This window comes from Diachasma alloeum, unplaced genomic scaffold (assembly GCF_001412515.2).
Source record: "Diachasma alloeum isolate Michigan unplaced genomic scaffold, Dall2.0 Dall_scaffold_00280, whole genome shotgun sequence".
Lineage (NCBI taxonomy): Eukaryota > Metazoa > Arthropoda > Insecta > Hymenoptera > Braconidae > Diachasma > Diachasma alloeum.
Window position 1 is genome coordinate 1,015,656 of NW_021680419.1, and position 27,238 is coordinate 1,042,893.

General features: G+C 35.4%; 5 protein-coding genes across 5 annotated transcripts in view; 3 read left to right on the forward strand and 2 right to left on the reverse strand.

The window, feature by feature from the left end:
• LOC107038352 (ATP-dependent RNA helicase abstrakt) overlaps positions 1-993 on the reverse strand; it is a 6,006-nt gene extending 5,013 nt beyond the window's left edge. Inside the window, exon 1 of the mRNA XM_015257399.1 lies at positions 795-993. Coding sequence (XP_015112885.1) covers positions 795-848 — 54 coding nt within the window. The 5' untranslated portion in view covers positions 849-993. The remainder of the gene's footprint in view (positions 1-794) is intronic.
• LOC107038356 (protein NipSnap) overlaps positions 1-10,726 on the reverse strand; it is a 38,242-nt gene extending 27,516 nt beyond the window's left edge. The window contains exon 1 of the mRNA XM_015257403.2: positions 10,077-10,726. The gene's annotated coding sequence lies outside the window, so the exon portion shown is untranslated. The remainder of the gene's footprint in view (positions 1-10,076) is intronic.
• Positions 1,077-4,700, forward strand: LOC107038353 (protein saal1). Its single transcript, XM_015257400.1, has 5 exons — positions 1,077-1,330; positions 1,963-2,121; positions 2,566-2,830; positions 2,972-3,439; positions 3,691-4,700. Exons 1-5 carry the CDS (start codon positions 1,163-1,165, stop codon positions 3,858-3,860), a joined length of 1,230 nt encoding a protein of 409 aa, XP_015112886.1. The 5' UTR covers positions 1,077-1,162; the 3' UTR covers positions 3,861-4,700.
• On the forward strand, positions 5,679-9,017 carry LOC107038354 (7-methylguanosine phosphate-specific 5'-nucleotidase). The gene is made up of 5 exons (XM_015257401.2): positions 5,679-6,072; positions 6,186-6,284; positions 6,367-6,436; positions 7,390-7,973; positions 8,660-9,017. Exons 1-5 carry the CDS (start codon positions 6,049-6,051, stop codon positions 8,759-8,761), a joined length of 879 nt encoding a protein of 292 aa, XP_015112887.1. The 5' UTR covers positions 5,679-6,048; the 3' UTR covers positions 8,762-9,017.
• LOC107038357 lies at positions 10,295-27,052 on the forward strand. Its single transcript, XM_015257404.2, has 22 exons — positions 10,295-10,787; positions 12,761-12,867; positions 12,970-13,027; positions 13,733-13,927; positions 14,592-14,748; positions 14,819-15,004; positions 15,203-15,298; positions 15,360-15,470; positions 15,561-15,667; positions 16,157-16,289; positions 16,405-16,532; positions 19,484-20,456; positions 20,489-20,566; positions 21,843-22,054; positions 22,943-22,973; positions 23,234-23,374; positions 23,446-23,675; positions 24,597-24,708; positions 24,849-24,917; positions 25,758-25,864; positions 25,942-26,154; positions 26,732-27,052. Exons 1-22 carry the CDS (start codon positions 10,645-10,647, stop codon positions 26,952-26,954), a joined length of 3,810 nt encoding a protein of 1,269 aa, XP_015112890.1. The 5' UTR covers positions 10,295-10,644; the 3' UTR covers positions 26,955-27,052.
• The last annotated feature ends 186 nt before the right edge of the window (positions 27,053-27,238 follow it).

Here is a 27,238-nt window from a genome sequence, read left to right on the forward strand (position 1 = left end):
GTACTAACGATTTAGAAGCTATCTGTATGTTTTCCTGACGTCCTTCATACATTTAAGATTTTAGAAGCGGGTAAAGTATTGAAGGGGTTGATAAATGAAATGGAAAAATATAGTACATACAAGTACTATCCATGCTGAATCCTTGCTCATGAAAATTTTTTCCGTACCTTCATTTCCGACGCTCCACGATTTTTCCCGCATCCCTTACGCCTAGTGATGCGGGGTACAAACGAAAATGAATGTGGTACATTTAGGTACTCACTGAGTACAATCGATACTATAAGAAAAAAAATCGATTTATCAAACTTCGACTCCAAGTTCACACAGCTGGATCGAAGTGTTAGTATTTACTGAAAAAAGTCTGAATTCTTAATATCAGCAACATTTTAATAATTTAAGGAATCTTTGAAGAAAATTTTTTTCCAGTAATAGTTACAGATTAGACTCATAAGACTTGACCACTTCACTCCGAAACTTATAAAATAATTAATAGGGGAGAGGGGTAAAATGGACACTTTTGATTTTTTTCAAAAATATTCATAACTCAGAAACGGATTTATCAATTGAGCTCAGTCTAAGCTCATCACAAAGAGGAATCATTGTTCTTTCAATTGAAAAGTAGAATTATTCCATTTCATGAACAATTCAACACGTCATGAATATTTCAAAAAAAGTCAAAAGTGTCCATTTTACCCTGCCCTTCCCTAATTGCTACCAAATAGTAACTTTTTAATTCTCTAAAATAGTGAAATCAACTTGCAAAATTCATTCTTGTCTATTATGACTGAACTAACCTTGTTGGAAGATCCATTTTTGTTTTTATCGTCGCGACCCACAGCCGAAGACATTTTCTGATGAAATATATTCACAATCCGATGATTAAATCCATGAAACACTATGCTCTCACTATTTTCATTTTAATCGTCAACACACATTACACATTAAACGCTGGTGAACGTCGACAAACAAATCACTGAACGTAAACAACGCGATCAGCTGACTGCACCCCGGACTCTGGACTGCGCACGCGCAGTGAAGCGGCATTTAAACTTGTGTATTCATTTCGAAGATTTCGAAGCAGCACCTGGGGCTCCTAACCCTCAATCATTCTCGAAATTGTTTTGTTTTGATTTTCATTTCGGAGCAATCGTGAATTTAAAAAATGGAGAGTGCAGAGGAGCAGGGAGAGGGTGACAATGGGTTATCATCGACAATTGTTGAACCAGGGGACGTCGATGAGGATGAGATGAACACTATGAGGGGTGATACTGTTGGAGAAACCGCCTACAGTGGCAGTTGGATTCTAAAAACACTGATTTCCCTGTCAAAGGTAATTGGGGAAGAGTGAGGCAAAATAGGCAGTTGAGATTTTTTTTTTTAATCTTAATCACTCATTGAATTCCGGAAGCCATAATAAATAACTCATTGAATTAGGGGTGGGTGGGGTAAAATGGACACTTTGGACGTTTTTTAAATTATTCATAACTCAGAAGCAAATTTATCAATTGAGCTCAGTTTAGGCTGACCACAAAGGGAAAGAATTGTTCTTTGTATTGAAAAAAAATATATTAAATTTTATCAATATTTCAACCCCTCATTAACATTTTAAAAAAAGTCAAAAGTGTCCGTTTTACCCCAACCTCCCCTACTGATGAAATGGAATAATTTTTTATTCTTTGACAAGGGCAATCCGTTCCTTTCGTAATGAGCCTAGACTGAATTCAATTGATCATTTTGTCTCCAAGCTATGAACATTGAAAGAAAAGTAATGTGTTCATTTGCCCCACTCGCCTCTAATCATAATTATGAGAGTGGAAAAATGATAAGTGAATAAGTGATTAATGAATGAGTGATTGGACAGATTAATTAATGAATGAAAATTAATTAAAGAATGGTTGGAGAAATTAATTAATGCATGATTGGATATAGCAAGAATTGAGTAAATTAATGACTTTTGCTCAGCTTCCAGAAGAGGTGAAATGGTCCACTGACATAGAAGAAGATTTATGTTACTTGTGGGACATGACTGCAGAGAAGGACGTCGTATCATTTATGATTGAGAACCAGTTTTTATCCATTGCAGAGCATGTTTTAGACAACTCCACGGAGGAGAGACTGACGGTATGATAGTTCATACGACAGACGTCGACTTTATTTTCCATCATCAAGTTCAACATTTTTTTTCTAAAGATAAAATGAGACCTGGTTTATCTCAATAGGTCGATTTGATCAAGAACACTGATGATTTGAAAAGTTAATTTTACCTCGATTTCCCCGACGTCTAGAAAAGATGGTAAAATGGACACTTTTTACTTTTGTTTCAAATGCTAATAACTTATTGAACTGTTGATGAAATGGAGTAATTTTTTTTTCAATAAAAAGTACAATTCTTCCCCCTTATGATGAGCCTAGACTGAGCTCAATTGATGGATATATTTATGAGTTATGAATATTTTTAAAAAAGTCAAAAGTGTCCATTTTACCCCATTCTGCCCTATTCGTATTTTTTACGAACTGATTTCAAAATAAAATAAAATCATTTCGTGTTCTCCCCACTTTCCCCAGGAAATAATCGTAGGAATCACCGGAAATTTATGCTGTCAGTCTGATATTTTGTCTCGAGTAGCGGAAAACTCAGAGCTCGTGGATTCGTTACTGAGTATACTGCTCAGCAACGACACTGAGACATTAATTCAAGTCCTGAGGATACTCCAGGCTGCAGTATGGAATCTCCAGAGTGAAAATTGGAGTTCAAAGTGGTTGGAGAGCTTGAAGCAGTGCAAATTCCTTGGCGACTCCTTGATATTCATTCTAAAAAGTTCTACGAATGGTAAATGATCATCACTTTCCCTCTGAAATTCACGAGAATGAATTAAACAAATCGTATTGCTCATATTCAGAAGAAAATACATACTCGAAATGAATCAGATTCTTCTCTAGGCGAAATAAACTGATCAATTTCCTTCTTTAGAAAATCTGGTGATAGCTACACTAACTCTCCTGCAGTCCATCACCGCCATCGAAACTGAAAACTCCCTCCTCTTCAAAGAAACCTTCGACATGAAGTCCCTGTTACCAGCCCTAGTGGAAGCATTCTCCCAACTAATCCCACAAAGATCGAGTGATGAAATTCACAGCAGTAAAGAGTTGAAAGTAATCGAGAATTGGCTGGAGATTCTATCGAAAATCCTCGAGGTCTCTTCCCCAAATGTACGAGACGTTATTGAAAATGATGGGGCAGTCGTTAATTCGTTGATGCGAATACTGGAGCCGTACAAAACTCCTGAGAATCTCAAGATGATTGCCATGGAGGAGCCACAGATAATAGACTGCATTCATCAGACGATTGAACTTATCGAGTGGTTTCAAAAAAGTCGATTTGATGTTGATGTCACAGTGGTTTCTATTGTACTGGAGATCATGTATCAGTTGCATATTTGTGAGTGATTTTATTCGTGCACTCTTCTTTTTTTATTTCATTTTTTTTATTCATTTTTTTGCGTTTTAAAAAGTTTAATTTAATCATATTTTCAGAATAATCTCTAAAGTAAAAATGAATAATCAAAGATAAAATAAATAATATTCTTTATTTTATTTTTTATATTTACGGAAGATAAAATAAATAAGGAGATGTAAACTATTAGAATGCATGATCCCAAAAATCGAATAATTTTAAAAAATTGTTTTCAGTGACGAGTTCTAATTTCAACGAGACAGGGGAGAACCTGCGAGTGAAGGAGCTTCGAAAGTATCTAGAAACTTACTGGATAAAGTTGCAGTCCCCTGGAGGTCTCAACATTTCAGAACTTCTTGAACTTTCATCAGCAGAAACGAAGCATTATCTGATAAATAATTTCTGAAAGTCAAACTTTCCTAGCCCTGCAGCAGGAAGTGAATCATTTCATTCAATCGTTGCATTGTGATAAATTTCGATGGACGATGGGGCAGTAAATTTAAGTGTCCTTGACTGAGGCTCTACGATAACTATTGGCTAATGTAAAGGTGCACGTACGAGTGAGCATGAAAATTAATAATCAAACCGTAAAGAAGCTGAACTGAAACGAATATGCGACAAGAACAATGAATTTATTTTCACTGGAATCACAATTTACTTTCAAAACATCTTTGAAAGCAAAGGGGTTACTCTGATGTTCAGAGAAATTTCTCAAAGAAGTTCTTTGTGGAGAATTTAAAGTAAAAGCGGCATTTTCCAATTCGTTTTGTAGTCGATCCCTTGCGAAGTTTACCATGTAAATATCTCGAGAGTGATTAAAGTGAGACATTGGAATTCATGAATTCATTTCAAATTAAATCACAGATTATTTTGAGAATGTCTCTGAAAGCAAAGAGTTCACATTATAATGTCCAGATAAATTTGTCAAAGGATTTCTGTGACAAATTCTTGAAGTTTAAAAAAACATTTCAGTGATGTTTGCTAAATAATCTGCAAAACCTTGTGAACTTTGAAATTCTGAAATCAATTTTCTTGTGAAGTGTATGATGTAAATGAGAGTGATTAAAGTGAGACATTTGAACTCATGAATTCATTTCAAATTAAATCACAGATTATTTTGAGAATGTCTCTGAAAGCAAAGGGTTCACATGATAATCTCCAGATAAATTTGTCAAAGGATTTCTGTGACAAATTCTTGAAGTTTAAAAAAACATTTCAGTGATGTTTGCTAAATAATTTGCAAAACCTTGTGAACTTTGAAATTCTGAAATCAATTTTCTTGTGAAGTGTATGATGTAAATGAGAGTGATTAAAGTGAGACATTTGAACTCATGAATTCATTTCAAATTAAATCACAGATTATTTTGAGAATAGCTCGGAAAACCAAGGGTTCACATGATAATCTCCAGATAAATTTGTCAAAGGACTTCTGTGACAAATTCTCGAAGTTAAAAAGAACATTTCAGTGATGTTTGCAAAATAATCTGCAAAACCTTGTGAACTTTGAGTTTTCGAAATCAATTTTCTTGTGAAGTTTATTACGTAAATATCTCGAGAGTGATTAAAGTGAGACATTTGAATTCATGAATTCATTTCAAATTAAATCACAGATTATTTTGAGAATAGCTCGGAAAAGAAAGGGTTCACATGATAATCTCCAGATAAATTTGTCAAAGGACTTCTGTGACAAATTCTTGAAGTTTAAAAAAACATTTCAGTAATGTTTGCTAAATAATCTGCAAAACCCTGTGAACTTTGAGTTTCCGAAATCAAGAAAATGATTTCCAATAATGAAAATATCTCGAAAGTCATTAAAGTGAGACATTTGAATTCGTGAATTCATTTCAAATGAAATTACAGATTATTTTGAAAATATCTCTGATAGCAAAGGGTTCACTATAATCTCCAGATAAATTTGTCAAAGGATTTCTGCGTCAAATTCATGGAGTTAAAAAAAAACATTTCAGTGATGTTTGCTAAATAATCTGCAAAACCCTGTCAACTTTGAGTTTCCGAAATCAATTTCCGTGTAAAGTTTATTTTGTAAATATCTCGAAAATGATTAAAATGGGTGATTTAAACTTCTGAATTTGAACTCCAGAGTCCAATCCATTCTGCCCTTGTCATAAGCATGCAAAAGATTTACGTCAAGTATAAACTGGTGGGGGGAATGTGAAATGGAGATGACTCTGAGCATTCTATTTCGTTCGCAAATGCACGAACCAACGCAATGAGAACTGGTTAGTGGTTGCCATGTGGTCTTCTGTCTCTCTCTTCCTCTCCCCCTGATCGGGTCGATCGTGTGCTACACGAAGCGTTGACAGAGGACAATCTTCATGTTATTTACAAAATAACTCGAGGACACAACGAGATCCATCGAGATTAATAATAAACATCTGATAGAACAGATAAACAGTTGATCCCAGCCTGATTGGCAGCTGTTCCAATTCATATGAATCAATGATCCTGTCAACTTATTGGTTATAATATATTGCACAAGAAGAGCTTTGAGGATTTATTTGGGACGAATTGTACGATATACATTGATAATTTTAGCTTTCATTTGATAAGGATAAATATACGATTTTAACGCGATGCCAGAGACGGCCAATGACAATGTGAGTAAATTTTATTTTAAACTGAGTACGCGGTGACGTCTGCACGCGTTCGGAACGTCGAAGGGGGGACTATGCATGCACGGTTTTGCTTCATTCACTTTTCGTCTGTCCAGCTGACCACCTTGAAACGCAGTCATGTTTTCATGAGGAATCCCGATAATGTCAAGAGAATCATCGAGAGAATCAGGAGGGATGGGCCTGATAAACTTCAGGTGAGCTTTCAAGGATTTTTTGGAGGTATTTTTAGAGATTTGAGTTTGACGTTTTGGGACTGGGGCATTTGGTGTGTTGCAGATTATCAGCGATTTTGATCAGACTATCACCAAACAACATGTTGATGGAAAATGCTTGCGCAGCAGTTTTGGTGAGTTTATATATATTTTTAAAATTTGGGTTATTTGATTTTTTTATTGAATGGAGAAGTTTTTTGAGATTTAGGAAACTTGTGGATTCAGATGAAAATGAAGAGATGGGGTTGTTGTTTAGAGAATAGTCTGTACGAAAATGGAATTGAAGATTTTGTTATCATGTAGATAATAAAATTCTTTATAAAAGAGGGGGATGATCTCTTGATAGAATCAGTGAACAAGTTATTTTGCTGGCTAAATTTTTACAGATTTGTTGTTTGTACATAAATAATTGAAATTGTTTAAACTTTCGGAAACCTTATTTTTCTAGGCGTGACGTCGATTACTGGTAAAATTCTGAGTATCGAAAATTTGTTACGATTCCGAACAAATGATTTCTAGGGTGGGAAATTGATTGTTTCTAAATTATTCATAGAAATTGCTCGTAATTTTCAAAAATTGAATTTTTTAATTATTTCATCAGTCTTTTCCCAAAAGTAGACTTTCGATTTTTTTTTTAGTTTTTTAAATTTTTTTATAACGGCTCAATCACATTCTGTGGCTAAATATTTTCTACACATTCGCATACAAAATCGTGTTTGAAAATGAATAATTCAAACTGTTTAAATTTTCGGAAACCTCATTTTTTAGGCATGAAATCGATTGTTTACGAATTAATTTAAAATTGAAAAAAATTAAAATTACATTTTTTCAATTATTTCATCAATCTTCCCCCAAAAGTAAACTTTCTAATTTTTTTTAGCTTTTCAAAATGTTTTGCAACGCTTCAATATCGACATTGAAATTCAGACCTGCAAAGTTTAAATAATAAAATCATTGTAAAATATCTGGAAACTGGGTCTACTCGACTAAAAAAGTAGAAAAACATTTCAGCGGAGAAAAAATGGCCAAAGTACTAGGATGTCCTTAATTTGTTCGATTCTCTACTCAATTCTGTATCCAATTCTAGGAATTTTTTACAAATGTAAGCAAATACCGTCGGAAACCAAAGCGATGTCGACATCGCTCTACAACAAATACCACCCAATGGAGTTGGACCCTGACCTCGACGAGGAGTCAAAGATCAAGGCAATGGAGGATTGGATGATCGAGACTCAGAATCTGCTCAAGGACTTTGAGTTTGACACATCGGAGCTCGATGACGTGGTCCAGATCCACGGATCCTTCTTGAGGGACGGAACGCGGGAGCTCCTCGAGAGGTTACAAGCCGCCAATGTCCCAGTGCTAGTGTTCAGTGCAGGCCTGGGAGATGTCGTTGAACAAGTCCTCAGACACCACAACGTCTACCTGAACAACGTCAAGATCATCTCGAATTTCCTCAAGTTCGCGGAGAGCAAACTCGACGGATTCAAGAATGACGTGCTCATTCACGTGTTCAATAAAAATGAAAAGGTTCTTGATTCGGAGTACTTTGAGCTTCTGGAGGGGAGGAACAACGTCATCCTCATGGGGGACATAACGGGGGACGCCACAATGGCCGATGGCGTCAACGATTGCCAAGCTGTTCTCAAAGTTGGGTTTTTATACGGAAATGTAAGACTTTTTGATTTATTTCGTGGGTTTTCTGGCATTTCCAGACATTCACTGTTTGAAGAGCATTGAAATTTCCTGGATAGCTGGGGAAAAAGTTGTTGAATTCTAAATTCAGGGGAAAATTCAATTTATTTATTCCAATTTATTGAAAATTGGAGAGTATATTTATTAGAATTTTCCTGATTTCCATCCATTTTCTTCGGTTAACTGAACTAGAATTTATAAGTTTCATTGATTTATCAATAAAATTGTTGATTTTCAATGACAAAACCACTTAAAATCTCCAAAAAGTGTACCCGAAATTTCGGAAATAGAATTTAAAAATTCTATTCACAGAACAAATGACAGAAAAAGATTGATAGATCTGAATTATTCTATTCAATTCATTCTGATATTTTTTCTATTGAAAAAATATGGGTTTTTACACGGAAATGTAAAACTTGTTATTACATTTATGTCGCGCCGTGCAATAAGTCGAGCTTATCGCACGCTGCGCTTCGCGCAGCATGCTCACTGCTCGACTTCTGCACGACTTGACATAAAATATTATAGAGCACTCGGTAATAAATTTCGTTTTCAACGAATGTGTAGTTTACAGGCCGAGCCGAAGGCGAAATTTGTGCCCTTGTACTCTAATGTACTATTACTTCAGAACCAATATTAACCTTTGATAATGTTCTTAACAGGTGGAGCAGCGTCTTCCAGCCCACATGGAGGCCTTTGACATCGTCCTAGTTGACGACCAGACAATGGACGTCGTCAACGAAATTTTAAACGAAGTGTTTTGACAATTTTTAAGACATATTCCACGCACCGAGGATCATTGAACCTCTCTCGAGAAATGGAGAGGCATAAATCAACTATTGTATTAGGTCATACTTTTATCGACATCTTTTGAAATGTAATTTATTCGCCTCGCTGTGTCGATCGTGTTACAACGAATGATATCGATATATATTTTGTATTTTTTTTCTGGATACTTTAAGAGTACTTTTTTCTCATCTGTTGTGACAGAATGAAATAAATTGTGGAGATGGAAGGAGATTTTAACGTTTGGATTATTTTTGACATTTCAATTATTCTTGAGTTTAAACGAACATCAGTTTTTTTATCATCAAAACACTCATTTTTTATTAATTGGATTGAAACGAGTGCCTTCCTTACTTCATTAATAAAGTGGGACAAGTGGGCACTTTCAATTTTTTCAAGTTTAACAATTCAACGACAATTTAACAACAGATTTATCCATTGAGCACTAGGGGAATAATCATCATTCCATTTCATTAACAATTCATTCAGTGATTGACATTAAAAAAAGCTCAGTGTCCATTTTGTTGCTGTCCACACTGTTAGAATTTTTTTGAAATTCAAGTAACAGATGCATTTGAATTTTCAATATTCTGAACTTGAATTCAATTTCAGACTAAATTGCTCACGGAATTCCTGATTCATCTTGGCAATTGAATAAATTGAGTTTTTCGTTATGAACGATCATTTAATTTTCAATGACAATTCGGATTTTAAAACCTAGGGGAGGTTGGGGTAAAATGGACACTTGACTTTTTTAAAAATTTTAATGAGGGGTTGAAATGTTGACAAAATTTAATAATTTTTTTTTCATTGCAAAGAACAATTCTCTTCCTTTGTGATGAGCCTAAACTAAGCTCAATTGATAAATTTGTTTTTGAGTTATGAGTAATTAAAATAAAAGTCTAAAGTGTCCATTTTACCCCACTCACCCCTCTCGCGAAAATTAAGCAACGAATTGAAAATTCAGAAGAAAAGTTGCCTGAAAAGTTGAGAAATCAAATTTCATTGAATATTCACGAACATTGACTGATCTATCAACAACAAGATCGATGGCAATTCACGTAAATTATTCGTTGTTAAAAATTTCAAGATTTTTTGCTTGAAATCTCAAGAGTAATTTTCTAACAGCGAGTGTGTCTAATCAACGAGAGAAACGTCGACGTTAAAACGTTCTTTTTTTCTAAAACCTCCAGGTCATGGGATTCTCCACGAAAAAATTCTCTCGGCCGAATCCCGAGATCTGTTCCCCTCGAGGCTAAACTCTCAACAACCAACGAAAATGTCTCAACTTACCTAGTTTACCCCTCAATGATTGGATTCTCCCACTCGCCCCTGCTCTGTCGACACCACACGAATGTTTTCAAAGATGTTCCATCAATTCCGAGCTCAATGACACATGTTTTGTTTGTAAATGGCGCTCCAGTTTATCCACGAAACCGATAGCCAAGAGTGAAATGACAAAAAATGTAACGGTTTTCCAAATCCTCGTCGCCCCCCCCCCCAGTCAAAATTCCACAACTTCGCAATTGCACTTGATTACTTCACCAACAATCGGAAATAACTGAACGCACATAACTGAACGCACGAGTCGAAACAAAACAAAGCTATCAGCGAAATGGAGAAATTGAAATGTCCGTTGTGCTTGAATTTTCAATAGATCGAACCGTTGATACGACGCGGAGACGCGTTTCTGCCTGCGAATCAGTAGCGACTGGCAGACCGGCACGCCGAACGTCTACAGTGTCCCTCGCCCTTTACGATCGTGTTTTCAGTGACTTTTAGTGACGATTTATTGTGGTTTTTTTATGAGAAAAGACAAAGGACAATTGGTTGATGATTTGGGGAAATATTTTTGGGAATTATGGGTGAAGTTAATAAAGAGGAGAAACGAGGTAACCGGGCGATTTGTGAGGAATCAATGCGGCATTGGGTCACCTCGGGACGACTGTTGTCCCCGTGGCAGGATGGAAACAATAACAATGCCAAAAGAATGCTCAGGCGAAGGTGAAGATGATTTTAATTTCATTATTTTTAGGGGAGAGTAGGGTAAAACGGACTTTTTTAACTTTTTTTGAAATATTCATGACGTGTTGAATTGTTCGTGAAATGGAATAATTTTATTTTTCAATTGAAAAACAATGATTCCTCTTTGTGATGAGCTTAGACTGAGCTCAATTGATAAATCTGTTTCTGAGTTATGAATATTTTTAAAAAAGTTAAGTGTCCATTTTACCCTACCCTCCCCTACCTCTGTTTTTTTTTCGTTTTTTCGTGGTTCAGGATGATTATGACGAAATTATGTGCGTAATGGGGGGTTTGGAGAAAAATGTCAAGAGATTTTTTCTGCAGTTGAGAAAATTTCACAGGGAAAACGGCTTTTGACATTTTTGTTTAACATTACTCATCTCTGAGACATTTCTGTCGTTAAAAACTGCTGAAGTAATTCAGTTTTTCAGAAATTAAGACAGCATGATTAATTGATCGATAATTAGTTATTGTAATGGCTTAATTTAATTAATCAATTTGGAATTTGTCTGGAAACGAGAATTAAAGAATTTCCGGAACTCTCCCATTTATTTTTTTCTTTTTTTCCTTAGTATTATTCGAGTTTTTCTTAGCTTTTTTGACGTTTATTGATCCCTGATCGACCCCTCGTTAACCCCTTGAATGTCTCAATTTAGGCCTTTTTTTTCAATTTTTTTTCTGAAATTCTTTGAAAGTACTCATCTGTGAGACAATTAAATTGTTAAAAACTATTGGAGTAATTTAATTTTTGAAAGTGTAACATTTTTTAATTTGACAATTCCGAAATGAAGGGAAAATTAAGAAAAGGTTTTCTCGAAATACAGTTTTATCATTTCTCACTACCGAAATAATTATTTAAAAAATAATGTAATAATGTAATGCAACAATTCTTTTATTATGTTAATTAACTTGAAAATTATCTCTCTTCATACCCGTATGAAAAAAATTTAATCGAAACTCTTAGCGAATTCGTTAGAAATTGCTATTAAAATTCTCTGGAAATTCTATAGAGATTCTATTCAAATTCAAGTGAATTCTCGTTAAAATTTTATTTGTTTTTGCGCAGATTCTATTACATATTTGATAAGAAAAGGTCAATGGATTTCGATTTTTCCGGTTGAATTCTTTTCTTGAGATTTTTTCTATTAATTTTTTTTGTATTAAAATTATTGAACACGGATTTCCCAAGTTTTCTAAATTCATGCCCAAATATTCTTATGGAAAAAATTGCGAGAGAATATTCATACAGAAAAATCGAAAAATCTACTAGAATTTCTAAAGAACTCCAATAGAATTTCCTAATGAATTCTGCAACTTTTTCTGGTAAATTTTTTCATACATGTAGCTGTGAACATTTCCTGCAAGTCCTCTTGACGCTCAGCACTATAGGGGTGGGTGGGGTAAAACGGACCCTTTAGACTTTTTTAAAATTATTCATAACTCAGAAACAAATTGATCAATTGTGCTCAGTTTAGGCTCGTCACAAAGGGAAAAAATTGTTCTTTGTATTGAGAAAAAAAATTATTAAATTTTATCAACATCTCAACCCCTCATTGACATTTTAAAAAAAGTCAAAAGTGTCCGTTTTACCCCAACCTCCCCTAATTCTAGAATTTCCAAAAGATGTCATATTCCGCTTGCAATCTCCCAGCCCACTCCACAATTCGATCTTTCACTGTCTATTATCCACTCGTTTATGACTATTTCACGGCTCCACCTCTTCCCCGCACACTACCATCCATCATTTTACCTGTGCAATGGTTATTATATTGCTCCAAGTGCAGTGCGATAAGCCCCGACGAGCAATTCCAGCTCAATAATGTAGTAGTTTGAACTTGACTTTGGCTACATGTGCACTGTGGTATTGAAAACGAGGGCCTCCTTTGATTAGAACTCATGGGCGATCGTCAAGAAATTGCTCAGGAATTGCAGGGTTCATTCGCTTGTTGCAGGCTCAGCTTCAATGGGGACAGGATGGCGAATTCCCATCGCCAGGTAGTCAATGCTTATGAGGATGAGAGTGATTATGTTAACGTGACGAAGAGTGAATTAAAAACAGGTAATTCCAGCAAAACGTGAAGTCACTTCAGTCACTTTTTTCACGCGTCATCATTAATTTCGCTTTTTCGCTCTGGTTTTTTTTTTTTTTTTTGTATTGCAGCGGACACTTCGGCGTGGGACGATGAGACGAATAATTCAGACAGTGACGTGAAGTCCAAGTAAATCCTCTTTTTTCGTTCAATAAGTTGGAATTAATGCTTTTGTGACTCTTTCTGTCGTGAAGTGGTTGACAGATGAGAATGAGAATTTCATGGGCAAAAAAATTTAATAGAAAAACCTATCGAATTCGTTGGAAAATTCTATTGAATTTGTATTGAACTGTTCTATTAGTTTTTGGCCGATTCTGTTGAAATGTTCAATAGAAAATATTCAGTAGAAAAAGTCAATAGAATTCAATTTTTCTATGAAACTTATTCTATTGAGATATTTTCTATTGAATTTTCTCGGCTCAGATTTTCCAAGTTTTTTCGTTTGATTTTCTTGATGAGAAAAAAAGAAAAATAGAATGAAAAAAAACTTGGAAAATTTGAGTCGAGAAAATTCTATAGAAAATATATGAAATGAATAAGTTATATAGAAAAATCGAATTCTGTTAACTTTTTCTATTGAATTTTTTCTATTGAACATGTCAATAGAATCAGCCAGAAATTAATAAAAAGTTTAATAGAATTTTCTAACGAATTCGATAGGTTTTTCTATTAAATTTTTTCGTGCGTGTTAGTGAAAGAAGAAAAATGTATTGTGAAGTCCACATTTCTTCTCAGATTCACTGGCTCTCGAATTATTTTGGAAGGAGTGGAAATTAATGTCAACCACTTCACGGCGAGTTAAAGACATCGATTGATGGATTATCATCCTCAAAGGTTCGACGAAGCATTCAGTGAGGGATCAACGACATCATCAGCCTACAAAGATGGAGATAATAACACTGAAGTTGAGCTTCGGGTGCGGGTCCGCCGGTTCGATGAGGAGAACGCCTGGCTTCGAGATGAATTGGCTCGAGCCGAGGAATTGGCTAATGAGTACCGACGACAGTTACACCTGTTCCAACAGAAATTGTAATTCGCTGTGAATTTAAACAATTATTTTGTCTATTAGGAATAACTTTGTTTGGGAATTTCTACATCGAATTGTTGATAAGAATAATTCTGGATTCTTTTTTATTCACTTTTGATTAGCAATCGGTTTAAATGAAAATTTCTTGTGATAATCTTACAATAATGTTTATTAATTTTTTTCTGAAATAGGGAAGACATTTGTGTGAATGGAATTATCTCGAGAATAAGTGGCTTCAATAAAAAGAAAATACTGTTAGATTTACGAAAAACCTTTAGACATTTTTTGTGTAATTAATTTTTCTCGACATAATTCCGGAATTATCATCAAATATTAATTTCAGAAAAGAGAAATTACAAATTACCTTATTTGCAGATTTCTATATCAAATTAGCAACAAAAATCAATTATCTTCTTGAAAATGTCATCAAATATTTCACTAAATCCACGTCTTTCTGAGATAATCACAGAATAGTCTGTTAATTTTTTTGTTAAACAGACCAGATATTTATTCTAATAGAATTATCTCGAGAACAAGTGGCTTTAACAAAAAGAAAATACTGTTAGATCGACAAAAAAAACCTCTTTACACTTTTTCCTATATTTAGTTATTCTCAAGATGATTCCGTAATTATCATAAACTATTCATTTCCCGGGAATTTTCCAGGGATCAAATGCGAGAAAAATGTGACCAGTTGCTGAAAGAGAATGACGAACATAAGGAAAGGATAAATATGGTAGAGGCACAGGAGAGGCGATGTCAAGTGGCACTCCAGAGGATAGACAAAGAGCGTAATGCACTTCTTGAAAAACTGAAAATCGATGTATGTGAATATTTAATCACCACTTCTTTCCGATCTGAAAAATGTATGCAAATTCATTATTTTTATGCAGAACGAAACTTTCAATCGCAGCCTCGAAGAGTTGAACCGAGATAAACTCTACTGGAATAAGAGATTGTCAATGTGTGAGGCTAAATTAGAGGAGAAGGAGATTCAGTGTGCCACTCTGCAGAAGAATCTTGATGATATGAATGACTTAATTGCGAGTTTGGAAGATGAATATGAGAAGAAAATTCGAGTGAGTCAATGCATCTGGGGAATATCGATTTAAAAAGGGGAAACTGAAACAATTCGATTCAAATTTTGACTTAAATCTTTATTACTATTATCATTCTGCTGATCATTATTATTTTTAAATGGAGAATTAAGTTTAGATCTTGGAAATTTGAAAATGTTCGATAATTTACGAACTACCTGACATTGAATTTATTTCCAGTATATGCAAGACAAAAGTGACGATTTGACGAGTGAAAACGTCGAGTTGAAGATGCGGCTATTGACCCTCGATTGCCCAACCTCCCTGGATCAAGAGGTAGGTTGTGACACTCAAAAATAGACTCAATGGAGATAACAAGGAATTTATTCATTCGCAGGCTTGCCTCACGTCGACGAGGTATTTGGACTCCTCAGACGAGAATCTGAAGTATCAGAATGACCAGAAAGTCCAGCTCGAGGAGTCGTTGTATGCGGAGTTGAAGGCCTCGGTGAGTTGGTGATAACAATTGAATTACTGAAAACATCACATGAATTGGAAAATGCAGTTCTCATCAATTTTTTTTGTATTTTGTGTTCAGGGGTTTTCATGCTACGACATGAAGTGTGAATCGAAAATTCGAGAGTTGGAACTAGAGGCAGATTGGTGTAACAGTGAACTCGTCGAGGCTGGAAGGCAAATTGAAAAGTACGATTAACAATGCAAAATATAATTGTAGATAATTCTTTGAATATTTCAATAGTTTACCCAAAATTCTTGAAGAGGTCTTGAAGAGGTTTTAAAATTCATCTCTAAACATCCGTGGATCCCAAATATATTGAAAAATATCTCAAGAATTATTTTTAAAAACTGACAGACTCAATTTTTTTATTGTGCAAATATTTTCAAAAGGCAACATTTCTTCACAATTTTAAAAATCTACCAAACAATTTCAGTACTTGAAAAACATCACTTCATTCGCCAGATATATTGAAAAATGTCTCAACAATAAAAAAAAAATAACAGACTGAATTTTTTTATTGCGCAAATATCTTCAAAAGGAACAGTTTGACCAGAATTTTACAAAAAAATTTGAAAATTAAAAAAAAGTCACTCAATTTCCCAGATATATTCAAAAAAATTGACACATACTCCCAAGAATCATCAACGAACTCAATCCATCCTTTTAATTTCCAGAATAATCAACTTTATACGGAAAACCAAGCGATATAGTTCTCCATCAAGAACCCCAAAGTCCCCCAACACTTCCGACTTGGAGATATCCCCAATCCTCCTAATATTCGAGAGAATAAAGCAGCTATCCCACGAGGTAAGCCCAAAAAATCAGTCTCCACAATGTCCAGTGATACACGTCACAGATAAAAACCACTCCATTATTATGATAATATTGTCAGCTCTCCGTGCATCACTCAGTTTCTTTCCAGGTGTCAGAAGCACTGAAGAAGCCATCAACGACTGATTCAAGTTCACAGGTCTCAGCCGATCCCCGAATAGCCAGTGAATATCTCAAAGAATTTTACATCCAAACGTTTCAAGATTATCTGGACTCGCCGTGAGTAATTCATTCCTTACAGATTGATTTGTCATCAATAAATTCAGTCATTCCAGGTGATAATCGCCTAATGATTTTATTCATCAATCAGGAGAGCGTTTAGACGATCAAACGAAATATCTATAAGCATCCGCGAAAATAGAGACAGGTTGTGCCAATCTCCGTTGCAAGGCCATGAGTTACGCGACGTATAAATAGAGAGTCCGCATTGCTGTCCTTCGAAAATTGCCGGGTTATACCGAGTCATGCCTCATGCCTGTTGACCCGATTGCACAGTTTTCCCGAAAATTAATGTAATTTTCCATGATTTTTAATTTTTCACGATTTTATTAATGGATTCACAAAAAAATAGACAGAAAAAACAATAGATTTTAGATTCGATTCGTTAAATTACTGCAATTTTTCACGATTTTTAATTTTTCTCCATTTTATCGATGCATTGATAAAAAATAAACAGATAAAACAGTAGATTTTTTTATTCGATTTGTTGAATATGAGATTATCGCGAGCAATTAGTGAAACTTTTGAATTTGGCTTTAATCATATTTCAACAATTACACAGATTTTTTATGTCCTTGAATTAATGGTCATCACTGCAGTCATTCGCATTCGAAGGGAAACAGAAGAGAACAGAACGGAAATATAATTTGTTTAATATTCTATTCAAGCTTGCGTTAGTATTTTTCCGTTTTCGTGACTATTCCACTTCGCTCCACAATGAAATGCTCAGAAGAGGAAAAAATAGTGGTGTTTTGTGTTTCGTATCACTTCCACACGATTCTTTGACGAAACAGCACGACACAAGAGCTAACGATTCTGTAATGAGTCGGTGCAGTCTATTTATAACGAGAAATAGTGAAAAATCCATTTATTCAAATGCTCAGTTTTTTATTTGCTATTTCTTTCCCTCTGCACTTTTTTCAAGGGATTCCATCTGTGAGAAAAATAATGGCTTTCATCCAAAAATATTCATAGGACATTCCTCATAGTAATAAAATAGATTTGGCTATTTTTTGAGAATTTGTATTATGAATTACATTATGAAAGCTACAGAAAAACTCATGTGTAAGAAATAACTTCCACTTGAAAATGAAATTTAAGAAAATTCATACACAATGCAATCGAAATTGTAAAAATGTTATTTAAATTCCCGATAACCTCATCATTTAATTTTTCTGAATAAAATACTCAATGAAATAATTACTACGAAAGGCCCTAAAAAGCGTCCCGCATAAAATCTCTCTCATGCTCTCAAATAAAACCCCGTCAAATCCATAACAGCAATTGAACCTCAGAAATTGAATTTCTGTTCAGAGTGGTTATCCTCGCATATGACCCTGATGCTCCAATCAGCTACACACATACCTCTTCGCGCCCCTCGTAATTGGGTTAATATCAATGTTAACCAGATGTGGACACAACACAATTCAACACCGTCCCAACATTCTAACGACTCTAATGCGCCTGACAAACATCGACTCTCCCCCCAGCTCCAGTGGCGAAAAAAAAACCCGAGAGAATCCATTAAAAAATGCCTTAAGGATGTCCAAGTATTTTGGATATTTTTTCTCCAGTGAAATGCTTTTCTACTTTTGTAGTCGATCATCGGAGGTTTCATTTAAGCCCCATTTCCCCTAAATTTTCGAACATTTTACAATGATTTTATTATTTACACTTTGCAGGACTGAATTTGAATCTCGATATTGAAGAGTTAGAAAACATTTTAAAAATCTGAAAAAAAAAATAGAAAGTTTACTTTTGGAGGAGGAGCGCTGAAATAATTTAAAAATTGCAATGTTTTGAAATTACAAGCATTTTCTATAAATAATTCATAAACAACGACAAAACGTAATTTGAATGACGCTGAATATTTATGATTTTTTTCAAATTTTTCTCACGCAATCTAAATTCAATTATTATTAAGTACTTTGGCTATTTTTTCTCCAGTGAATTACTTTTGTAATTCAACTCAGCTTGCGGACATTTTACAATGATTTTATTATTTAAACATTACAAAACATTTTAAAGAGTTAAAAAAAAACAGAAAGTTTATCTTTGGGGGAAGAAAAAATTGCAATTAAAAAATCCCTAAAAAAATAAGATTTCCGAACGTTTAACTAATTTCACATAATTAACAAATTTACAAAATTAATTGACAAATTTGATGATTGAAAATGCTTGAATCTACAGTGTGGTCTCTACCAAACTGTAAAAGATACTTGGATATCCTTAAACCACTGGCTTCCTTGATTCCCCGTTCCGCTCTTACCATAATTTCGCTGTCTGTCGTTCACCTTGACAATTTGATCTCTCTCGGTCATGCAGTCCGAGAGGCTCTCGCGAATGGTAATACCTCCCGCGAAACTCGTTCACATATTTTTTTCATTACTCATTTCTTCATGTTCCAGTCGCTGCATTAATCCCCATTCCGCTCTACCTTTTCCGTCTGGTATTAAATCTCTTTTTGTTCTCCATACCCCACCACCGAGTTTAAAATACGAGTTATCTCGCGCTCATTCAGTTGGCGGGACGGGAAGACATTGTCAAACGGGTGGAGGAAGAGTTGGTTGTTGCACGCGCGTGCACGGAAATCGAAATTATCAAAATTCTTAAAATAAAATTACCGCGATCGTGGGCAAATGGGTGAATAAGACCGAATAAAAGTTGACGTGCTTCACCTATTCGTCTCAATCCCAGACGATTGTTAATGTGAGTAGAACTTCCTCATCTAATAGCCCTTAGTTACCAACTGGTGAATCTCGTTTCCTGATTGAACGTTGCACGATGCAATTTGTTTATACAATTAGCTCTCAAGGCCCCGGAACGCCGACGAACTCAAATTCCCCTCGTCCGCACGACTGGAATGCCTCACATTTTCAACCGAAAAAAAAACCCAATCTTCATACGCAATAGTAGCTGATCCTCAATGTCTATTTATTTATCTTCCTCAGGATCAAGGTACCAGTACCAGTGGAAACAAATACACCGAATGTATTTTTGACGTGCAGAGCGTCGGAGATCAAGGATAAAATCGAGTTGGTTGATGCCAAGCAGTTGGGTCTTGATATTAAAAATAATGTGACAAATATCGAGGACCTGGGGTCATCGAACGCCGTTGGTTCAATGTCTGCTGTAGCATCTGCATCGCACGACGACATTTCTTCATTTTTTGTTAAAATTCAGAGTGAAACGAAAATAAATTCATGCACTGGGGAAGTTTGTCGGCTTTCGCCAGTGGGTCAGGAGAATCTGTCGGTGAGTGAATTGGCATCGGTGGACTGTTCGATTGGAGATAGACAATCGCAGGAAGTGGAGCGCGAGGATTGTCGGGGGATTGATAAATCTGATATGTCAGTGAGTGAAAAAATACCGAGGAGAAAGATATCGGTGTTTCAACGCTCCTTCGACATTGACACAGTATTCGAGGTGCAGGACGGAGGTGCTGTGTCGGAGTCACACAAACTCAGTGAGAGATGTGGACGAACGAGTGAAACGGACAACTGTCCTCCAAACGTTTTAATTGATAATATCGATGATGATCGGTCGAGGATTGAGGGCGTCACTGGGTACAGGACGACAGCTGACGTCAGTCAATCGTCTGATTCGTCGGGGGGTTCACCGGGTAAACTTGGTACTTGGAGGGAGGAGGATTCGTCGGTTGATAGTGTTGAGACGAAAATTGAGGGGAATTTTCTGGCACCTGCTAGACTGAATTTATCGAGAGTTCGGGGTGTGGGGGATGCAGCTGGGGCTGGTGGAACTGATGGGGCGAGGAGTGACTGCGGTACGGGTGGCGAGAGGAACGCCAGTATCGAAATCACTGGGGATGGGAAAACATCAGTTACACGCGCGATGTCGAGTGGAGAGGACAGCTCCGACGATTCCGAGTCGGATTCCACGGAGATTGGGGGGAAGTTCCAGGGGGTGACCGGGGATTCGGGGGAGAGTNGGGGGAGAGTTGGGGGAATGATCGTTTCTCGAGGGGCAGTGATGACAGGAGCGGATTTAAGGCGCCCAGGGATGGCAGAGATGAGGTATTTTTGGATTGTTGTCAAGTTATTTGATTGTTTTTTCGGGACGGGCAGTGGTTGGTTTTTGGGGGGAGAGTGGTGGAGGGAAGTGGGTTTTATTTGGGTGTGGGGAACGGCGGTCTGTGGAGGGTACACTGGGACAATGTCATTTTTAAGGGAAGTTTGTTTGGTCATTTGGAAGAAGAAATGGAGACGATTTGAAGACTTTGACAGGTAGTTGATTAGTTTGGTGAATTTTTATTGTTTTGTTGTAGTTTAAAATGAAATTCCAGCTTTTGAGAGCGATAGGGCATTTTAGGCGGGGAAAAAAGCTTCAGATTTTAGATTTCACTGAAATTTCAAATTTTGGAGCGGCGAGACAGGGGAATTCCCCGATGAATTATTACCATTTTCGTGGATTAATTCAACTGAAATTTACGGTTTCCATTTATTTTTCCATAAAATTTTGAATGTTCGATAACAAAATTCGTCGAAATTTCAGTGGAATAATATAATCAAATTTCCAAGAAGTGTTATATTTTATTTTATGGAGTTAGTCTTTTTTTTAAATTTTTATCTTCCTCCTCCATGAAGATTTCTTAGAATTCCTCTGAATTCAATCAACGAAGATTGTTTTACCCCTTCACTACTGATTACAGATTTTTTTTTATACATTTGCACTATTGGAAAAAAATGAAATCAATTTTTGATAGTGCCATGGGGTTTTCTTCGAGGAAAAAAAAATCATCAAATTTCGGATTTCCCTGAAGTTTCAAATTTTGCACACCAAGAAGAAGAGAATTCTCTCACGACTAATTATTCCAATTTTCATGGGATAATTCAACTGAAATTTACAGTTTCCAGTGAGTTGTCCGTAAAATTAGGAATTTTCGATGACGAAATTCCTAGAAATTTCAGTGGAACGGTATAATAAAATTTCCAAGAAGTGTTATCTTCTAGTTTATGGAGTCAGTCCATTCATATATTGCTATTTTCCTCTTTTCCTAATCGTTAATGAAGAGTTCTTAGAATTCCTCACAATCAAATCAACGAAGATTGTTTTACCACTTCACTCCTGATTTATTTATTTTTTCTCTCCGATGAATAGCAATTGTGATTGCATAGCAATTGATATTAATTGCGCAGCTACGTACTTCCTGGTGGAAGATTAATTAACTTTGATTAATTTGTACTTGGTGATTTGCGAGTGGGTTATTGAAACAGACTGACGATTGGAATTGTGTTATGGGGCTGTGTGGATTCGGTTTGGCAATTTTTGAGGAGTTTTGATGGATTCCAGCGGGCGCCGAGGATCAGGCGATCGATGAGCGAGGGTGAGAACATCGATCTCGGCGGGGGCGACAGTTGTCGCGGGTGTAGCAATGGTCAGGGGGAGGATAAGAGGCAGGGGAGCTTCAAGAAGGAAGTGGATGCTGTTGCCTTTCCCAGTCTCACTGATGCGAGACTACAGGAGTCCGGAATTGCGCAGCTTTCGGAGAGTGAAGATCTTGAGTGAGTTTATTCTCCAGTCATTTTATTATCACACTTTTCTCAATTTTTTAATTTTAATATTGAAGATATTCAACTGAAATTTCATTATTCCTCTTATTTTTTGGTTTTTAAAAACGACGATTCAATCAATTCCATTAAATTATCGCATAAAAATTAGAAGAATTAAAATAATGGCAAAAATAATCAATCCATGAATTTTAAATTGAATGAGTGTATTCTTCATTCATCCATTCATTTTATTATCACACTTTTCTCAATTTTTTAATTTTAATATTGAAGATATTCAACTGAAATTTCATTATTCCTCTTATTTTTTGGTTTTTAAAAACGACGATTCTATCAATTCAGTTAAATTATCGCATAAAAATTAGGAGAATTAAAGTAATGGCAAAAATAGTCAATCAATGAATTTTAAATTGAATGAGTTTATTCTTCATTCATTCATTCATTTTATTATCACACTTTTCTCAATTTTTTAATTTTAATATTGAAGATATTCAACTGAAATTTCATTATTCCTCTTATTTTTTGGTTTTTAGAAACGACGATTCAATCAATTCCATTAAATTATCGCATAAAAATTAGAAGAATTAAAGTAATGGCAAAAATAATCAATCTATGAATTTTAAATTGAATGAGTTTATTCTTCATTCATTCATTCATTTCATTATCACACTTTTCTCAATTTTGTAATGTTAATATTGAAGATATTTAATTCAAATTCCACTATTCCACTTATTTTTTGGTTTTTACAAACGACGATTCAATCAATTCAACTAAATTATTGAATAAAAAATCAGGAGAATTCAAGTCAGGGCAAAAATAATCAATCAATGAATTTTACATTGAAATGATTTTATTCTGGTGTTTGTTTATTATTGTTTTTAGGGGGAAAGACTTGACCGAAGAAGACCTCGAGGTAATTCTCATTTATTCGTAATTATTTAGAATTAATTCAGTATTTAAATTCGCTCTTTCCAAAATATTTCGAGAAATAATAGGTTTAGAAGGAGATATCAATGGATTTTTTTAAACCTCTTTAAACTCTCCACAAAATCTATCCCTCGACCCTTGTTTCTCGTTTAAATCCCTTAATCTCCAAGATATTCGCGAAATAAAATATCAAAAATTATTCTACTGAAAAAAACTCTAACTCATCTGAAAATGCCCAAACTCCAGAGGAAGTTCGTAGCCTTCTCCCTGGGTCTGTGCACAGACCGCGTGACATTGCCTCGACGAAGAGCCCTAGCCCTTCGCCAACGAGATTACACTGAGCACGATCTCGCCGTTGAGATCGCGAAAATGCAACAGAGTATTCAGGCAAGCGAAAAAAAAACACTAAATTCATTTGTGAAATTTCACAAGTTATTAGACGATTATGAATACTCTAGGAGTTTGCGCCCCTGTGCTTCGACAGCGAAACGGTCGAGAGGATCGAGCTTGCATGCCATCAGGTAGAAATAATAGCCCAGTGTGCGCACAGAGTGTCTTGCACTGCTGAAACACTAGGTGCCATACAGCAGGAGTACAGAATATCACGCGCCATTCACCTTGCTGATCGGTTTCTGAAGATACTCAGGAGTAGGTGTGAGAAACTTACGGCTGAGGTGGCTGAGAAAAAGTGAGGGATCTCATTTGCTAGGGTTTTACGAGTATCCAAGTACTTTGAATTTTTTTTTTAGAGATTTCATTCATTCATTTTCGTGACTTTTTGTCTGAATATCAAGCATTGGGAATTTTTTTGAGATGATTTCAACCTTTGGATAGATATTTCCTTCATCTCCAAGGGATGATTACACTATCAGAAATTTCCGGTGGACACTTTTTGGAAATTTTTATGACATTATAGTTTCAATGAGATTTGGAGAAATTTCGTCATTGAAAATGGTAAATTTTATGGTCAAATCAAAGAAAATTGTTAATTTTAGGTAATTTATTCCATGAAAATTCATAAATATCAGAAAAACTCAAGTAAATATATTCTTAAGTTGGATAAGTTGAGGAATTCTCATCTTTCGGCTAAGAAATCTGAAGTTTCATTGAATTTTTTAATGAAATCTAAAATTCTATTATTCTTTTCTTCCTCAATCGAATTCACTGTCATTGTTCTGAAAATTAGAATAGCCAAGTGTCCATGAAAGTTAAAATTTTTCCCGACAGTGTATTCTAAAATAGAGTAGACAATATAAACAAATTCAGTATATTTCACATTATGCCCCATTTTTATTTTTCTTAAGTATTTTAGTGAATGGCTTATCAATTAGAAATCCTCAAATCCTCATTTGATCATTTTGCATGAATTTTATTATTCAAAGTCCCAAACATTTCAAAAATCTGAAAAAAGTACATAATCATAACTGAAAAACAATCAATTTTCTGAAAGTTTGGAACTGAAATCTTCAACTGGAATTGTTTATAAATATTTGTCTATTTATTTTAGACAAATAACTAATGGCAAAAGGTACTTGGATAGTCTTAAATCAGTAATGAACCGATTTTTTTCGCTGGAGAGTGGATTCACTGGGAATTAAATATCTTCTAGGCGAGTCTTAGCGGAAAATAACATTGTCATTGACGAGGGCAATGGAGAGGGCGAGGGGCTCTCCTCAGCTGTGAGGTATCGCGCTCTGTCACCCACCACCAATCGTACGATGGTACATTAATGAAAATAAATATGAAGCTTCATTCGCTAATGGGATTTATCAGTCTCGGGCTTTTGATTTTCTTCACAATTGCTGCTTTTGCGAGGGTCTGGGAATTTAGCACTTGTCACTTATGGATAATATTTTTGCAGATGGCTAGGAGACGTGCGAGTATTGCCACGATTTTCCGACCCATTGGAATTGCCCAAGAAGTGACAAAAGTAATTTTAGGGGAATACTCGTGAGAGAGTCTTGAAAGGGGAATGGGGCTCTTGAAATTAAATTTTTGCTGATTTTTTTATACAAATTTTGGAAATTCGAGGGTGAATGGAATTCGAGGTGAATTTAATTTGACTAAAATTCATAAAGAATTCCACAAATATCCAACAGTGTAATTTCTTGTATGAAAAAGTTTAATAGAAAAACCCAGTGATTTCTATTGGATTTCTATTAAACTTTCTATTGTTCTCTGGATGATTCTATTGAAAAATTCATCTGCGCGATTTTTCCAATGGAAATATTTAATGGAAAATATTGTACAGAAAAAATCAATAGAATTCGATTTTTATGTACGACTTATTTTACTGAGATTTTCTATAAAAATTCTTCGAGTCAAATTTTCCAAGCTTTTATTCAATTTTTTCAATCGAAGGAGCAGCCAAAAAGTGGAAAAAACTGAAAATTGTTGAGCAAGTAATATGAACAAGGTCTCAATAGAAAAAGTTGCACAGATAGATGAAATTCTACTTATTTTACCCATAAAATAGTTTCTATTGGACATTTTCTATTGAAAAAAACACGTTTACTTGCAGTAAACCTGCGGAATTGCTGTATAGAATCGGGCAAAAACTAATAGAATTTTTGATCGAATTCACCACTGAAATTCTTTACTGAAATATGTTACGCTCAATTGACCTTTATTAATTTTAATAAACTAAAATCCACCATTTGTGGCATAAAAAATCACAAAAATGTAAGATTATGAACCAATTCTACTCCGGAGGCTCTCTCACTCGGATATCCTTGAGACAATGCCCCGCTAATTGAGTGGAATCTTTTAGGATAATATTAGACAGAGGAATTCAGTCTCTGGTAGAGTCACCATAAGGAGGCCCTCGTTTAGCTCCGAGCCCCAGAGATTCGAGACCGAAAAGTTGACCAGAACAGAGTAAGAATTTTGTTTGTAAGAGTAATGGAGTTGTTTTCGAAACGTGGGATATTGATGAATGAGTTTTTGGAAAATAGTTCTAGCAGTGTTGGGGAACTGCGGGAAATCTTTGAGCAGGCAGAGTCGCGACGTACGTCACGAGAGGAGAATAATAATTTGGTACGGAGCCAAATGACAGTTTGTGAAAATGAGACTGTGGAACGCAGGATGTCCAGTAGTAGGGAGGAGCCTATCATCGAGACTTTGCAAGAGGAGCAGGAACATGAGTTGCATGAGGAGGAAATATCAAGGTTTTTTTATTTTTTTGTGCCATTACTTCACGCCTGACTTGATATGTTTTTTTCAAGGATTTTCAAGTGCTCTGGACATTCTTTTTGTAATAAATTCTATAGGGACATTTTCATTATTCATTTATGGATCAGAGCATTTTGAAGAAAATATTTCATGCAAAATGGTACTTCAATTTCGCTAATTATCGATTAATTCCTTTCCACTTTTCTCGTGCAATTCAATTGACAATCAACACTTTTCATTATTTATTGATGTTATGGAGAAGTCTTCGATCGAATTTTCAATCACTTCATAGTCATTACCCTCCTATTATTCATTTATAAAAAAAATGTGAAGAAATAATTTTACATAAAAATGCACATGTTATTTGAATTTCGTTAATTACCGACAAAAATTTTTAAAAATTCTCCTGCAATTCAATTAACAAATTGAATAAATTCATAGAATCTAATTATGCATCACGAAAATAGCGCGAGTTCTTCTCTGAAGCTGTAAAATGTCCCTGCAAAAATGTCCTTTAATAATTTGCAATTAATTACGTCAGTTTGATTGGAATTAATGCACAATTGTCATCAGATTCTCAAGAACAAGACTGGCCCTCACGGCAGCTGCAAACGACCTCCTCTCCTGGCGCCTGCTGCTCTGGTGTGCGATAATCACCTTTTTCATCGGTTTCTACGTGAAAGACGCACTCTCGATTACCAGCCCCTGCTCCACAACGCCCCTGCGATGGTGGTCCTTCGAGGAGGTCCTGAGTCGTCACACTCACGTCAGAAATACAGCTCCACCACCGATTTAAAATTATGTTTCCCCTATTTTTTAATTGAATTCATTGTGCGATCGTAATTTAGTGTTCATTAATGTTTTTTTTTGTAATAAAGAAAATATTCTTCCCTATTTGTGAACATTATTGTTGGCCGTGCAATCTCACAAATAACGAGAATGACATTGACGTTCAGAAGTCCTCACCAGGGCAAAGTTCTCCTAATAATTTATTTGTCTGAAAAATGGCAAAAGTCATGAACAAAATTTCCCCCAAAAACAATTTTAACTTATTCTTCTCTTCTCCCATTGCCATTTTTG